We start from the raw sequence: 15,692 nt of genomic DNA, 5'->3' as shown, positions 1-15,692 counted from the left end.
TTTTGACTCAGCTCTCTCTTCACCACGACAGATCGGTACAGAGCCTGCTTCACTGCAGACGCTGCACCAATCCGCCTGTCGATCTCCCGCTCCATTTTTCCCTCATTCGTGAACAAGACCCCGAGATACTTAAACTCCTCCACTTGGGGCAGGACATCCTCCCCGATCTTAAGAGAGGAAGAGGTCTTCTTCTACTCTTTTCTGTCTCAAAACAACGGGCCTGGTACCTTATTTGAACCAGTGGAGGTCTGCAGCAGACGCTCCAATTCAGGACAGGAAACAGATGGAGGGTCAACACTGCAGCTAACGAGCAGATACCAAGCTTTCTTCACTTTCTGCTGTTGCCTTAAACTTCCTGAAGTGACATCAGATAAAACAGCTGCTGGAAAAATACAATTCAACTAAACCTTGACAGTTCACGATCCCCATCAAGAGCAAACTTAAGGGAGGGAAGGAGGAGGAGGCAGAAATCGTCTGAGGTGGATGTAGGTTAACTTGCTCCTGATTGAGCTTCAATTAAAAGGCTGAGAAGAAATTAACAGCAGCATCAGAAGGCAGAAACAGACCCGAGGAGGTGCTGAGAACTGGGAACCAGGGAATTCCTGCCCTGAAGTCCTTTTGTAAAGAATGAAATCTGAGCATTTGCAGTTTGCTGGGTTTCCTTGAGGCTCCAGATGGAACCAGAACATTTGATAAGAAGGTTATAAAATGTGAAGCTAAACATCCATGTCCTGACAGCACCATCAAACAGTCGTACCTTGACGTGATGTCCCTCCATGTAACGTGTCGCATCTCTGAAGAGACGATACATAATAAAACCCTGTGGGTCAATGCTGTCAATCAAAGGATACGCCGTCTGCACAAACACACAAAAAGTCCAAAAACCTACATTAACAATGGAAAACAAGCTTCAGGTTTTAGGTTAAATAATTCTAAAGGTAGCAAACCATAAATATTTGATCGGAAGAAAACAGGCAGAACAGCAGAGCGGCGGTTTGAGCTGACCAAATTTAAATCCTTTGTCTAGAGTTTATGTTGTCCCAGTGCACGTGCATTAGATGTGGGACCAAAAAGTAAAGCCTTTCATTCTTCAGGGTTTCCCCCAGTGTATTATAAGCCTGATGGGCCCCCAGGCTAAGCTCCGCTTGTTTATTGTAAAATACCTCATTTTTTATACACGTTTTTTTTTCCACCCACATCAAATTGCGTTGATCACAGCGCGAGGGTGTGCATGCCAACAGTGACGCAATGGTGCTGTCCCCGCCCCTGCGTGCTGTCCCCGCCCCTGCGTGAAGGCCCCGCCCCTGCGTGAAGGCCCCGCGCGGTGTTGCGTCACTGTTGTGCTCCTCCCATTCTAAATGGATGATTTCGGTGCTCTAGCAGAGCTGGTTCACCTGTATTAGCATTTCTATGATCCCTCTACGAGAGATCACAAAGATAATCAAACAGAAGGAGATCACTGCTGCAGCCAATAAAAAGCAGGGTTTATAGACCACAAAGGTTAGCTGAGCCGAAATTCAGTGGCTGGCTTTACAAGACCGAATACGGTAAGCATGTGTTGTACTTAGTGAAAATATTAATATGACCTGTGCTAATTTATCTTTGTTTAACAGTAAAATGATGCTATCAAGTTTAGGATTGAGTTTTGTTGTTACATGTGTTGGTGCTTTGTTTGCACTTTTCATTTATGTTAATTTAATTTATTTGTAAATGTGACTTAAATTAGGATTCAAATTAGATGCAAACAATTTGTATTTATTTTAATTGTATTTTTGTTTTAAAAAAGTCTTTCAAAAGTGCCTTTTTGTAAAACTGTAGTAGTGTAAATATTTGGCACAAATATTTTACAATATTAAATAATAAATAGCCATATTTTCAATCATTTTCTTACTAAATCACGGCGAACGGCCACCTACCACCGGGCTTAGCCTGTTTTCTGATTCTTCATTTACCAACTAAACTGCAGAGAAGTGAGGAGAAGGTTTGCTGTTAAACAGAACTGCCAAACAAGCTAACATCAAGTTCAGAGAATAATATTCCGAGATCTGTCTTTATAAACTCTATTAAAAGGTTAATAAATCAAGTCAAGTATATTTCTGTAGCACTTTTCAGCAACAAGGCGATTCAAAGTGCTTTACAACACGAAGACACAAAAATACAGTCATAAACCACACAACCATATCTAAAATATGAGCCGAGATAATCTAAATGAAATCATGAAACTAAACATGTCTCAAACATCAGACACTAAACAAAACACAAAAGTACAGAATAAAACTAATCTAAAAAACGTCACACTAAGTCATATTAAAGACAACTAAACTAAAGGTACCGGAAGGCTAAGTAAGAGTTAACAACATTTTAATAAAAAGGCCAACATAATATGTTTAAAAAAGGAGGGAGGGAACAACATAGACAGCGATATGAGAACGCACATAGATACTGTTCCAGACAGGCCTCTGCCGGCCATAGTTCTGAAACTGATGGAAAGTTTTATCAGCCGGTACAGATCCACAGGAGTCCTGGGGAAGCTGCGTCACGTTTACCTAACATCCAGGAGAATTTAAAGATAGCCAGCCGTCCAAAGCCGACTTGGTGAAGCCAGATTCAGACATCAGGATTGTTTAGGTCAGACCGTCGTAGTTTCAAGTAAGCCTTAAGAGTCTTCCTGGTGCATCTCAAAGGCGAATCCAAACAGCCAAATTAAAGCGGCCACTTCCAAAATAAATAAATATAAAATAATAAACGTACAGAGAGCGAACCACAGTCAGAACAGACAGTCCTGCGTGTGTTCCAGTTCCTCACCATGCCCGTCTCAGCAGTGAAGATCACAATCTCGTAGAGTGGCGCCAGCTGCTGGAACAGGTAATCGATGCCGGGACGTTTCTTGAAGCGCCAGCCAGTGGACAGCTGCACACACAGGTGTGAACAAACACAGAAAACTGGAGGGTTTTAGGAGCAGTCTGTGGTCCAACTAAAAGATTAAAAACCCGACTCACCGACCACTCCGGGTGCAACAGGATGTCTGTCAGCTCTAGAACCAGGGTATACGGAGGCTGGTAGTACGGCTCCTTCAGAGGGTCGGGCAGCAGCTTTGGGCTCGTTGGCTCGATGATCATCTGATATCAGAACATTAATTAATCACTTTCATTTCAAATAAAATGAGTTGGAAAAGGTTGGAAAGTATATAAAAATTGGGTAAAGCCCCTCTTCTCTGGAGTCGGTTTTAGAAATGTTGTGATGTTCGACTCACTTGTCTGTAGTCCTTAAAGTATTTGTAGGTTCTTTTTAACTGTTGGATGACAGGAGGGTCTGAAAAACAGAACACAGCGCTGTGAGGACAAACACTCATTCAGACATTTAAACTTCACACTGATTCTATAATAAAAGTGAAATAATAGATAAACTATGCTAAAGCTGCAAATGTTTCCATCCTACAGTCTTTTTTGAGAGTATTTAACTTTTAAATATAAACTGATCAAGCCTTATAGAGGGAAAGATACTTTTCAATAAAATATTTAACCCAATTTCTTAAACCACCTCTTTCCAAAACTTTTGATCCTCTTTTATAGTCACATCTGCTCTTTCTGACACACAAGCTGTCAGTCTTTTTTAAACCCAGTCTGGGCGGGCAGATCCGGTTCATTGTGGGCCAATCTTGGCCCTTCTGCGTCGAAATAATGTTCAGCTGAGGAATGTTCACAGCATAAATAATCCTTTTAATACATTATTGAGCTGCAAAGTCAGCTTACCTTTTCACATGTCATCAATTTTGCCTCTGTGACTACTTTGCTTTCTGATCGAGTTTTAAAATGGGTTTGACTATGAACCAGAAGCCAAAATTGAAGAGTACTGGTTCAGAACCAAGCAGCAGCAACCTATGGAAGCATAACTCCAACAAGGAGTGCATTACAGTAATCCAAACAGGTAGTTGTAAAAGCCTGAACTGCTGTCTCCAGGAGTAAAGATTGGTACTGGAAACCCCTCTGGGGCTGTTGGGTTTGAACAGGACTTCAGTTGCCTTCAGCAGAAAATCCACCTGGAAGTCATCGGCATGTAAATTTTAAAAAATGCAGCGTTTCTGGAAAATCGAGCCAAGTAGTAATAGATACAGTGAGGAAAGAAGAGGCTCCAGACTGGATCCTTGTGGAGCTCCCCAGGAGAGGTCCAGAGGAAAAAAATGAATTATTGATGCTAATACAAAAGAGTTTTTATATTGGTGAGTAGTAGGAGAAGTAGGACCTAAACCATTGGATCTATTGCTCCAGCCTAAAGATTAAAATTTCATGATCCACGGTAGCATTGGGCGATATGACGATGGATATCGTGGGGACGATAGAAAAGTGTCTTTTGTGCTACTAGTCTTCTATTATTTCTATAATTTCTAACATAAGGTTATCAAATATTCATGCAAATATTTCATAAAGTAGGCTACGGCAAATGTATTAGAGTTGTCACTTTGCACAAACTCAGCCTATACAAGCGATAAATACGAATAAAAAATATCGCCCAGCACTCATCTACAGTCCACTGCCAACAGAATATCAATAAAAACCCTCAGCAGAGCAGACTCAGTGCTATGGTGAGATTTAAAGAAAGGCACTGAGTTGGGAATGGAGTAGTTTTTCCATCACCTTAGACAAAAAAAGAATCCTGGAGACCTGCCTGAAGTTTGAAAGAACAGAAGGGTCAAGGCAGGGTTTTTTCAGCAGGGGCTGCATGCTGAAAATGCACATTTTATCATTAATTATCCTGAAAAATGTGCTTTATTGTTATGCTCAAAATACTGAGTTTGTTCCAGCTGGACGACGCAAAATCTGGACCAACTTATGGAAGTTTTTCATTTTTTATCAGAAGGATTTCATTGGCTCTGGAAATCCTTTTAATAAAACAGACAGCAGCAAGTTAAATACTAAAAACATAAAAGAGAAACAAAATACAACTGTCAAATGTGACTAAAACCTGTGAATAATGATCACAAACAAGATTCCATTCAATAGGAAACACGACGTAGGCAAGTCGAGTCAAATATGTTAAAAATGCATCATTTAAACTAACTCACCTTTGTCAAACTCATCTGGAATCTGCAGAAAGAACAGAAGAATCTTTAGTCTTTACACAGAAAACCCTGCTAACAATCAGTCACATTTGGGAAATAATTCACACCATCTGTTAGAAAAGTTAGGTTTTGTATCGGAACAACGGATGCAGCTACAACTCATAAAACTCAAACAATTTTTACTTACTCTTTAAAAAGACAAAATAATATGTTCATGACAACACCAAGAGGAGCAGAAAAGCAAAAAGAAAACAATCTGTGAGAATTGCAAAAAGAATAAAACATCACCGCAAAGAAAAGAAGTTAGAAAAGAGAAGTAAAAGATTTTTGTTCCATCTCCAGCTTTGAATAATTTGATAAAATATCTGCAACTCCTAATCTGATCTTTTCATTTTCTTACAGCAAATAGTTCCAGAATAAACATCCTGTAAATTCACTGAAATGATTTAAATGTCATCTTATTTATGCAATTTCAGTAGTTTTGCAAAACATCAAGTTAAATGTTTGCTCAGCTCCTAAAAAAAAATCATAGTTTAACCTGACAGTCATCTTTTTCAGCACAACCTACTTTTGACCTACTGTAATAACACAAAACCTAAAAATCATACAAAACCCACAAATGTTTTAACTGTGAAAACCACAAACATCTATAACAAGACGTATTTACAACTTTAAATGCAAAAACAAACAGTAATATTCATGAACACATGCACAAATTTAGGAAATAAAGTTACATACACTATTTCCATTCAAATTAAGAATTTTCCTTAAGAGTTTTTATAAAAATTTCATGTCTGTGTCAGTCTATATGTGGTTTTTTCCCCAGATTTTTTACCGTTTTCCTCTTCTAAAACAAATATCTAATGGCCTAGCTCATAAACAAAGTCCTAAATGTCTGTCCCAGTTTATTTATTTTTATCTCCGAGTTTCTGCCTGCAGCTCCATCATCTCTGGGTCTGAACCTCAAACAGAAGCTGGAGCTCCACGTTCAAAAATCTGCTCATCAGTTTGACTCAAACACACTAAAACTGACTAAAGTTACCACTAAACACACAAAACTACACTATAAAATCCAAACACAAACCAGTGTTTCCCCTGCCAGTATCCAGGCCCCTAACCCTAACCTCGTCCTCAATAAATTAATTAATTAATACACTTAAAATGCACCAATTAATTTGAAAAAAGGAGAACTTTACCCAAAGTTTTATAATTTCATTGACATTCTTATTTAATTTATGTTTAGTTCCAACAAAATAAATTTTTAAGCACATTTAAATTGTAGTTTTTAAAAAAAAAATTTTGTTTTTACTTTTTGTTATAGATGTATTTTGTCTCTTTAATTTATCTATTTATTTCCTTATTCTTTTTTTCCTCACTAAGAACTGAAGTTTTAAAATTCGAATGATTCTGGGAGAATCAGAACATTAATCCTGGTTTTAATCAGTTCTCAATACTCGCTGCCCAACCACATAACAATGTGTGTTAGTGCTTGGAACAACTGTGACAAGAATATCTTATTAGTTCATTTCAACTTTGATTTGTTTTCTGCAAATAATCTCAAGAGCCCAAACTTCGTGCTTCAGGACCCAAAGTGTGGCCGGAACCAGTCTTTGGGAACCACTGAGTTGATCAGTCATGTTATACAAATTAGTTTGATTAACTAGGAGCCCTTTACACAAATAATAGCAAAGTGCTGTTTATGTTACTCAACCTTTTCAACACAAACAAATGTGTGTAGTCACCATTTTGGATGTAACTGTTTACATGCTTCAGACTGCATGTGTCCTCATTGAAAGTCCAGCAGATGATAATTAGTGTTTTTATAAGATAGTTTACATGTTACATGTTACATGTTGTACATGTTCACCAATCACAACACACAACTAATCTTACAACCTCCTCACTCAGCACATATGATAGTTTGGGTCAAAATACTATAGTTAGAAGAATAATTTGTCATTTCCGATCTGCCAACCCAGCCTGGCATGGAAACTACAGCAGATTCAACGAGCACAGTCAGATCCATGTAAACCCGCTTTTTTTGTTGATTCTCCTCATTAAACACTGAAAAACCACCAACATTTCGATAGATTGTTCTGGCGTAAACAGGGCCTGAGAGGAAGGTAAAACAGGAAAAGGAAAAGGAGAAGAACATGTGAACAGCTGCCCCTGGTGGCTGGGAGGTAAAAAAAGCTGCTGAAGAGACTAAGCTCTGCCCTCAAACATTAACTTTAATACTAAAATAACTGATATGTCACAAAACATCACGAGGTCATAAAGACATCTCCATAGAAATAAAAATGTTATTTTTGAACAGATGGGCAGAAAACAACTGACAGTTGATGTGAAAATACACCTGATAGTGAAAAATTAAAAAAAAAAACAGAAACTTTGTTTTGGATCCACAGAAATCCCAGCTGTGAAGAGTTTTCCTTTAAGGTTCTCGCATAAACACCTCTAAGATCACTGGCACATGCCTCACGTCACACCTCAATCAGCAAATGTCCCCCCTGCCAAGACCAGAGAGAGCTTCAGGACGACGAGGTGAGAAAAGTGTGCCTTCAGAGGAAGAAACGGCAGCAACCATAGGATCAGAGGCGAGTCAGACAATCCTCAAGAAAAAAAAGACTGTTCCAGCTTATCACACCTAGACACGTCACAGAAGCTTCCACTGGCCACAAACAAGGTTGGTTTAAAAAAGGTTTTTAAATCTTTGAACCGGTTGACCTGGGAAACAACACCCAGAGACACGATGACAAAGGCCAATTAAGAGGAAGCATTCGTAAAACATTTGGCTCGTTGAAACTAATAAAAGGGTCCTAATGTGACAGAAGTGTGCCTTTTGAAGTGCTGGTCTCAGACCAACACCTTCAACCCCAGATCCTATCTGAGACCTGCGGCAGCTTCCCAACAAATGGGTCCTTTTCTTCATTAACCCAGGCTCTGAACTTTACTGTTTTATTCACACAAATTATATAAACAAGTTCATTCCAGAACAGGCCATTTAAAGACAAAAGGTTGTTTAAATTAAAACAATGAATACCTACAGAAACTTGCTCAGTTGGTAATAAAGTATGTTATACAGTCAGCCTGTCCCCCATCACAGCTACACATTAAAACTAAAAAACAACCAAATGAGAAAAAAAAAAAAAATCGACAGATTTTCAGCTTCATGGTGCAAAACTTGAAGAACATCATCTGGGACTAAAACAGCGCTCAGTGAAGTCAAGCTTAAATGAAAGCAAATTTAACATTTCTGTTTGTTTCATCAAAATCTCATCATGATAAATGAAAACAATTAGAGAGACAACGCTGCTTTAAATTCAAAGCCGTTCATGTACAAGACAACACTTTTCTCTGACAAAAAGACTTTTTCAATCCGGGTCTCAGAGTGAAAGTTTTCAGAAACGCCATGAGAAACATCAGTGAAAGCACACACGTGCACTTCGACAGCTTTCTTTGTTTGCAAAGAAGATGAACCACAGTAACAATGGCACAGTGTTCTGTTTGTGCTGCTTTTTGTCATTCTTTATATTTTATCAGAGCTTCTGACACAGAAAATCTCTTCGGTCAGACGCATTTCTCACATTCTACAAATACTGATTGGGCCTGTAATTACTTATATGCTCGAGAATGAAGTGCATGTGCACATGCACGTGTCATTAAAATGCAACAAGCACAGCGCCAGCTACTGACCAAGCATGGAAACTACAGCGATTCAATCCCAGCACTGCAGTGTGAACGCACACCAGTTTCACAATCATTGGACTGTCTCTAACGTGTCCAGGGGATCGTTCATGAGGAAACTGGCTCCTAACAATTATTCACTAATATGTCAGATATTTTGATTGAGTGCGACAAACCTTGGATGACGACAGATTTTAGAAACAACCTGAATAAACTGCTCAAAACCTGCTAATTAAATTCTTCCTGCAGTGCAAAAATTACCCTTATTCAGATTAGTTTTTATACATAAACTCTAAAAAGAAACAAAAATATTCTGGCTATAAAAATCTGATTGAATAAATACTTTTTTTCAAAAAAACATTACATTATAATTTTATCAATGCAAACTGCTGATTTCCTGAATTGTCTTATGCAAAGAAAACTCAAACACAACAAACTTTATTGTCCCTGTAGGGAAATGTGCTCTGCAGCCAGATCACAGTAAACATCAGACATTAGATAAAAATTATTTGCAACATCGCAGTGGAACATTAGGGGAAACAGGAGGGAAATATGGGGCCATTTTTTCTGATAATTAATGTTTGAAAATTAGCAGCTGATTATTCTGATTTCTGCCTAAAGAGAATGCAACTATATATTTAAACCTCCTGTAATCTAGCTTCAGCACCACAAACTTGGCCTTGCTTTACTCCCATTTTCAAACTTTTATCATAGGTAGTAATTTGACTTTGTCTTTAAAATGCTCATTTCTTTAATTCTGCAGCAACAGCTTGGGTCATTGACAACTTCTTTAGGCAGAGTTGAACGTGTGAGGAGAAGATCTCAGCTACGTGTTGAGTGTGCCACCAGATCCAATCTGCCTTTAAACTGCAGCATGACAATGAACAAAAGGAGGGAAATAAGGTGGGAGAAATGGGTCCCTTCCTTTCTCATAGCGACACCTGAATGAGGCGTCCTCTCTGCCAGTCAAACTCACAACAACCTGAGAAGTGTGGACTGCCACGCTAACTAATAAGAACTAAAGACCCAATAATCACCAGGATGTCCTCAGAAAGAACAAATATTCCATCTGCATTCAGGGCAGATTCTCATACAAACTATCACTGAACAGCAAGAATCCGTAAAGTTTTATCAACAGAAGCAACAGAAACCTTGACCAGCAGAAATCCCAGAAGTTTGTTCAGTCAGAAGCTACCCAAACCCATCCTGCAGGAGAGTCGAGTAAAAACGCTTCTCAGGTGGTAAAAGTAATCAGACAACAGGTAAAGGCTCGAGCACACAGAATACAGATGGAAAAACCAACAATAAATAAATACAAAAATGTTAAAAATCAATGCTAAAACAAACAGTTTAATGTGCTAAAACTGGGGTGATGTGCAGCAGCATCCCGAACCAACTGCTGATGAAAGCAGGTCTGTCAGAACAATGTTAGATTTTGCTTTGGCAATTTCACATCACTAATAAAAATTGGTTTGGACAACTGTGGATACTTGCTTTTCAAATGATAAAAACACAGACTTCTGACAGCGGAGGAACAATGAGAAGCATGATATCAGTTAGCTCACTGAAAGAGGGGCAATTATTTCAGTATTATTTTTATTCAGATAAAAGTGAGCCTTTACGACCAACATATTCAAGTCTTGATAACAGAATACTGTGATCGATTATATCAAAAAGTAGCAGTTCAGTCTAAAAGAACTAAAACTCTTAAAAGTGCTGCTGCAGACAGGATTTAAACCCAGATTGGAACTCTTCACAAACATCACGAGTATCTAAATCAGGGGTGTCCAACCCTGGTCCTCAGGGTCTCCATCCTGCAGGTTTTCCTTGTTTCTCTGCTCCAACACACCTGATTCATGGTTAAATCACCTCTTCATGTTCTACAGAAGCCTGTTAATCATCATTGATTCAGATCAGGTGTGTTGGAGCAGAGGAACAAGGAAAACCTGCAGGATGGAGGCCCTGAGGACCAGGGTTGGACACCCCTGATCTAAATGGTTTGAAGATGATCAAATCAATGCATTTCTTCTGTATGCGAGAACCATAAAACTCACCTTATTTCCTTGTTCATCCACTGAATTTGTGCCTGAAAAAGAAAAATACGTTTATTCAAGGAAAAGGAGAAAGCCACAGACTGACAGCTACAAAGCTTTTCCAAACAAAGAGATTTGTTGCTTCAGTCCAGCGGCTGAGAAGAAACAAATGGTCACTGAGGAAGATGTTTGGTTTCTATAAATAAATAAAATATCATCAGTTTTTATTTTTACTCCATCTAATGTATAATTAAATTTTTGGAGTGATTTTTAATTGGATCACTGTTATTTTTTGACTGAACTAAAACAAATTTAGAACCAATAATTTTTTTAAATTTAATTAATAATAAAAAAAATACTAATGTAGTAATAATAAAGCCTTTTATACAAACATACAAATAATGTTTTTATACACTCCAGGCATTTAGAATTTACAGGTATTGTGTTCCTAAAAACAAATGATTTTTTTTCATGGTGCAGACAATAGCCTTTATGGATCTATTTGGTCATTTTTTAAATTAAGAGGAGAACTATATCATTTTTAGGGTTATTTACATTTGAAAGTTGTCCAGTTAGAACCAGGGTTAAATATGTCTTTCAGTTCTGACAGGTAAACATGGAATGGTCCTAGTGATGAGTTCAAATCTAAGAAATCAGTATTTGGGTTTAAAAAAGAAGATTTAAATTTCAAGTTAATTAAGGATTTTATTGTTGAGTGATTTTAATTGTGAGGAATGTGATTACGATCAAGTCTTTTTTTGTTTAGATAAGAGAAAATTGAGCTTCTGTATGATGTATGCTTTTCTTGTTTGTTCTTAATGTGGGAAATTAAATAAGTATTTCAATTAGGATTGTAAATTTATTTTGTTTAAGTTAAGTATTAAGCATGTGAGACGGATGGGCATTTATAAGCTATGGCTTCTACCTTTATGCTTTTTTCAGACTGCTCGTATTACTTATATATCTTGAACTTTGCAAATCAGTACATTTGTTTGTTTTTTACATCACTGTTTTTGTTGTTTTATAAGCAGTTTGAAAAACAAACATTCATTCATTTATATAATTAAATCTGCATCAATAAAGGAGCACATTCACCATCTGCCTGCATGTGACACATCAGACCACTGGGTGGCGCCATTCACCCAATCACATGAACTTTAATCCACATTTATTAAAGTTTTTATGTAACATTGGAGCTCATTGATCTACAATAACATTTTCCCCCTGACGGAGCATAATATTTGGGCAGTTAAAGCAACATTGGTTGATTTAACTGGGTAATGATGTGCTGAAGGATTTACCTGCATTCAGATTTAAAAATGTTCAGAACTAACCTTTACATATGAAGAGTTCATAAGCCATCTTTATTAGCATCAAGCTCCACAATCAATGATAGAAGCACTTTTGAACTGTGTTGGTTCCAGATATATGAACTGATATTTTCTGCCTTCCTCCATTAGTGAAACAGAATGCAACATTATCATGTTGGAAAACCAGTAAAGATCAAGCCATACATGAGAAGTCAGATCAATGGGGGTAATGCCTCGGAAAGGTTGATCATTAAGAAAACGGAGGAATTCAAATCTGAATATAGCTAAGCTTTTAAAAACAAACACTTAAAGTACTTCATCAAAATTCACACAACTTCTTTCAGAGATCAATCTTTAACGCTACAGCAGATTTATGATTAATTTTATCAGGTTAAAGGGTTCATGATGATGTTTGTCTTAAGGATTCCACCTTTCCTCATCGTTAAGTGTTGTCTGAAAGAAATAATTATAAAAAACATCTGAATGCTTGGCACCTGTATGACCATGTAAACTACTAAAATAAAAAAAACATCTAAAACTCTTCCAGACAAATACTGAACATAAAATGTGTTGTTTTATGATTAATGAAAAAGTCACAGAGAGAGGTACACAACATAAGAGCCACTTTAAACCAGAAAATAAAGGTTTTAAATCAACAACCAAACATTGTTGATTTACAACAAAAGTCAGGTTACATGGAAGGTTTTGAACCAGAATTACCGAATATGTAGACAATGCTGACCGCTCCGCCGAGTCCCATGAGTCCAGCTAAGCGAAGCACCATCTTCTTAGCGTAGGCTGTGTTTTCTTTCTGCTTCTGGTCCTCCTGCTCGCCATCCTTCTCGCTCTGTCCTCCCTCTAGAGGCGGCTGGCTCTAAACATAAAGGGTTTGGTTTATATTTGACCTAAAATATCAGTAAAAGACACAGATGAACAGAAAGCAGTGACGCTGTGCTGAATTGTTAACTTGATTCCATTTACACCAACAATTCCTGGGTGGTATTCAAGAAAGGAGGTTGAACAAACTCTAAATTTATTCCCAAATTCTGACTTAACTTATCCAACTGTGGGTTTTCAGTTCTCAAAAGGCTGATTAAGACAGTGCAGGTGAGCATCACAAAGCTATCATTAATGGAGCTCCAACGCCTCACTTCCCCGAAGAAACAAAAACAGCGTTGAGCCGTTTATGAATACTTTTTTTTTTTTAATAACCTTTATTTAACATATTGCAATACAAAACAAAAAGTACCAAGCCCAACATTCGAAAAATTACATTACAAAAAGTGATTTATGGCACCTAGACAAAAACATATGCCTAAAATGTGTATACATATATTTAACAAAATAAGTCAAGGGCCAGCAAAAAAGAAAAGCATCATATATCTAAAAAGGAAACAAATACAAAGTACAAAGGGCATTAATCAAGAAAATTGAAGTCAGTCAAAAAGTAAAAGAAGTTGCCAGCATTTTTTCCTTTTACATAACTTACAGATTTTGCATAAGACTTCAGTTCTTTTTTCCAATGAGTCAAATTGGGCCTACATTTGAAAAATCGACATTTATGTAAATAGTATTTTCCCAGTAAAATTAAATTATTGATCCCATATTCATTACTGCCAAGCTTATTGAAANTTACATATAGAAGAATTTAAATCATCATTACTACTGTTCATGTCTACTTTTAACATTTTTATTTCACTACTTTCCCTAAATTTACCCCAGTCTGCAGACCTAAAAGACCACTTCTTTATCCCTTTTATACAATACCTCTCTATATTTAACTTTACTTCAGTCCTAATAGGATAATGATCACTTCCTATAGTTGTTTTATTTAAAACTTGCCACAAACACACACCCGCTAAAGAATTCGAAACTAACATTAAATCAATTGCTGACTCTGTGTTATCTCTAAAATTAATTCTGGTCCCACTTCCATCATTTAAACATACTAAATTTTTAACATCCATTATTTCTTCTATTATATCCCCATTATGATCATTATGATGACTCCACAAAGAGCTATGCCCATTAAAGTCCCCACACCAAATAACTTTACCCTCTAGAAATACTCCAACTTCCTCCATTAAATCTATTGATAGTCTTTTACATGGATTATAAAAGTTAATTATTTTAAATCGTCCATTTACTGTCCAAATTTCAATAACAATATATTCTAACTCTCTTCCTTTAGCTAATAATCTAAATTGAATTCCTTGTTTAATAAATGTTATACACCCTCCTCCAGATCCACCCTCTCTGTCTCTTCTAATGCTTTCATAACCTTTTATAACAAAATCAAGATTTGGTTTAAGCCATGTTTCTTGAATACATATAATATCTAGATCATCTTTACAATCTCTAATAAATCCTTTAAACTCCTGTCCATTTGCAATAAGGCTTCTAGCATTCCATTGTAAGATGATCAGTTTTTATCTTCCTGACCTCCAACCTTTCCTTCTGCCCCTAACCTCGTATTTATATGTTCCCAAGATATGTCCTTAATACCAAAAAACCTCTCTGCCCCTTTCACAATTATTTTGATTTTTTCTGTTTTGTGCTTAACTTGATCTGTACAGTTAATTACATATGCAATGAACAACAGAATCTTTTCAACTGTCAACCCAGTTTCAGTTCCACTCTGTCTCTGTTCTGTTGTTGAATTCGGTTGAACTTTCCTTATAACTTCCTTAGGTTTCACTCTTTTAACAGCTTCAGCATAACTTATATTATTAGTAGCTTTGACTTGTTCGATTTCCATTGCTTTCCTTCTGACTTCACATCCTCCATAAGTCACCCTATGTTGCCCTCCACAATTACAACACTTATCCTTCCCATTTTTACATTCATCATAATTGTGCTCTCCTCCACACTTTGGACATCTTTGTTTTCCCCTACATGCTGCTGCGATGTGTCCATATCTCTGACATTTATAACACCTGAGAGGAGGAGGGATATATGTCCTTACAGGGAAGCACATACACCCGACTCTAACCCTTTCAGGAAGAACTTGTGTTTGAAACTCCAACATTACGGAGAGACTTTCCACTCTTTCACCTTCAACTGTTCTCATCAATCTTTTGATTTTACTTACTTCACCTCCATTAATACTGTGTCTGAGTTTTTCTAGATCTTCCCCCACTGGGATACCTGTGATCACCCCTCTTACCACTTTATCCACTCCCAAAATCTTTACCTCAGTAATCAGTTTTTTACCAATACTGTGAGCGTTCATCACCTTGTTTTTCTGTTCTTCGTTCCTCACTGTGATCAACAGATTCCCATCTCTAAGAGTCTTAGCAAGTGTCAGTTCTCCAAACTTCTTTTTTAATTCTCTTGATAAAGCTAGCGGACTAAGTTGTACTCCTTCATCCTCCTTCCTAAACTTTATGATCAACTTAGTTTCCTGCCCAACAATCCTCTTGCAAACTGCGTTATTTTCATCCGAACTATTTTCTTCTAGACTCCGTTTGCTACTTTGTGTCTCCAACAACCTCTCTTCTTTTCTACTTCGTTCTCTTCCTGATCCTCTACTACCACGTACTGGAGTCCATTCACCAAAATCCATTTCATCATCTCCCTCATCCTCAACTTGAGTCGCCATAG

The 15,692-nt window shown here is 37.2% G+C and overlaps 1 protein-coding gene across 1 annotated transcript in view; it reads right to left on the bottom strand.

Annotated features, from left to right (window-relative positions):
• Positions 1-12,963, bottom strand: part of timm50 (translocase of inner mitochondrial membrane 50 homolog (S. cerevisiae)) — a gene marked incomplete at its 5' end in the record, with an annotated part of 15,676 nt that extends 2,713 nt beyond the window's left edge. The window contains 7 exon segments of the mRNA XM_025002934.2: positions 758-856; positions 2,806-2,910; positions 3,000-3,119; positions 3,254-3,312; positions 5,063-5,084; positions 10,801-10,832; positions 12,810-12,963. Of these exon segments, the coding sequence (XP_024858702.1) occupies positions 758-856; positions 2,806-2,910; positions 3,000-3,119; positions 3,254-3,312; positions 5,063-5,084; positions 10,801-10,832; positions 12,810-12,963 (591 nt within the window).
• Positions 12,964-15,692: the final 2,729 nt, after the last annotated feature.

This window comes from Kryptolebias marmoratus, unplaced genomic scaffold (genome assembly GCF_001649575.2).
Source record: "Kryptolebias marmoratus isolate JLee-2015 unplaced genomic scaffold, ASM164957v2 Scaffold27, whole genome shotgun sequence".
Classification (NCBI taxonomy): Eukaryota; Metazoa; Chordata; class Actinopteri; order Cyprinodontiformes; family Rivulidae; genus Kryptolebias; species Kryptolebias marmoratus.
The sequence above is the reverse complement of the archived record's forward strand: the minus strand, read 5'-3'. Positions and strand labels throughout refer to the sequence as shown.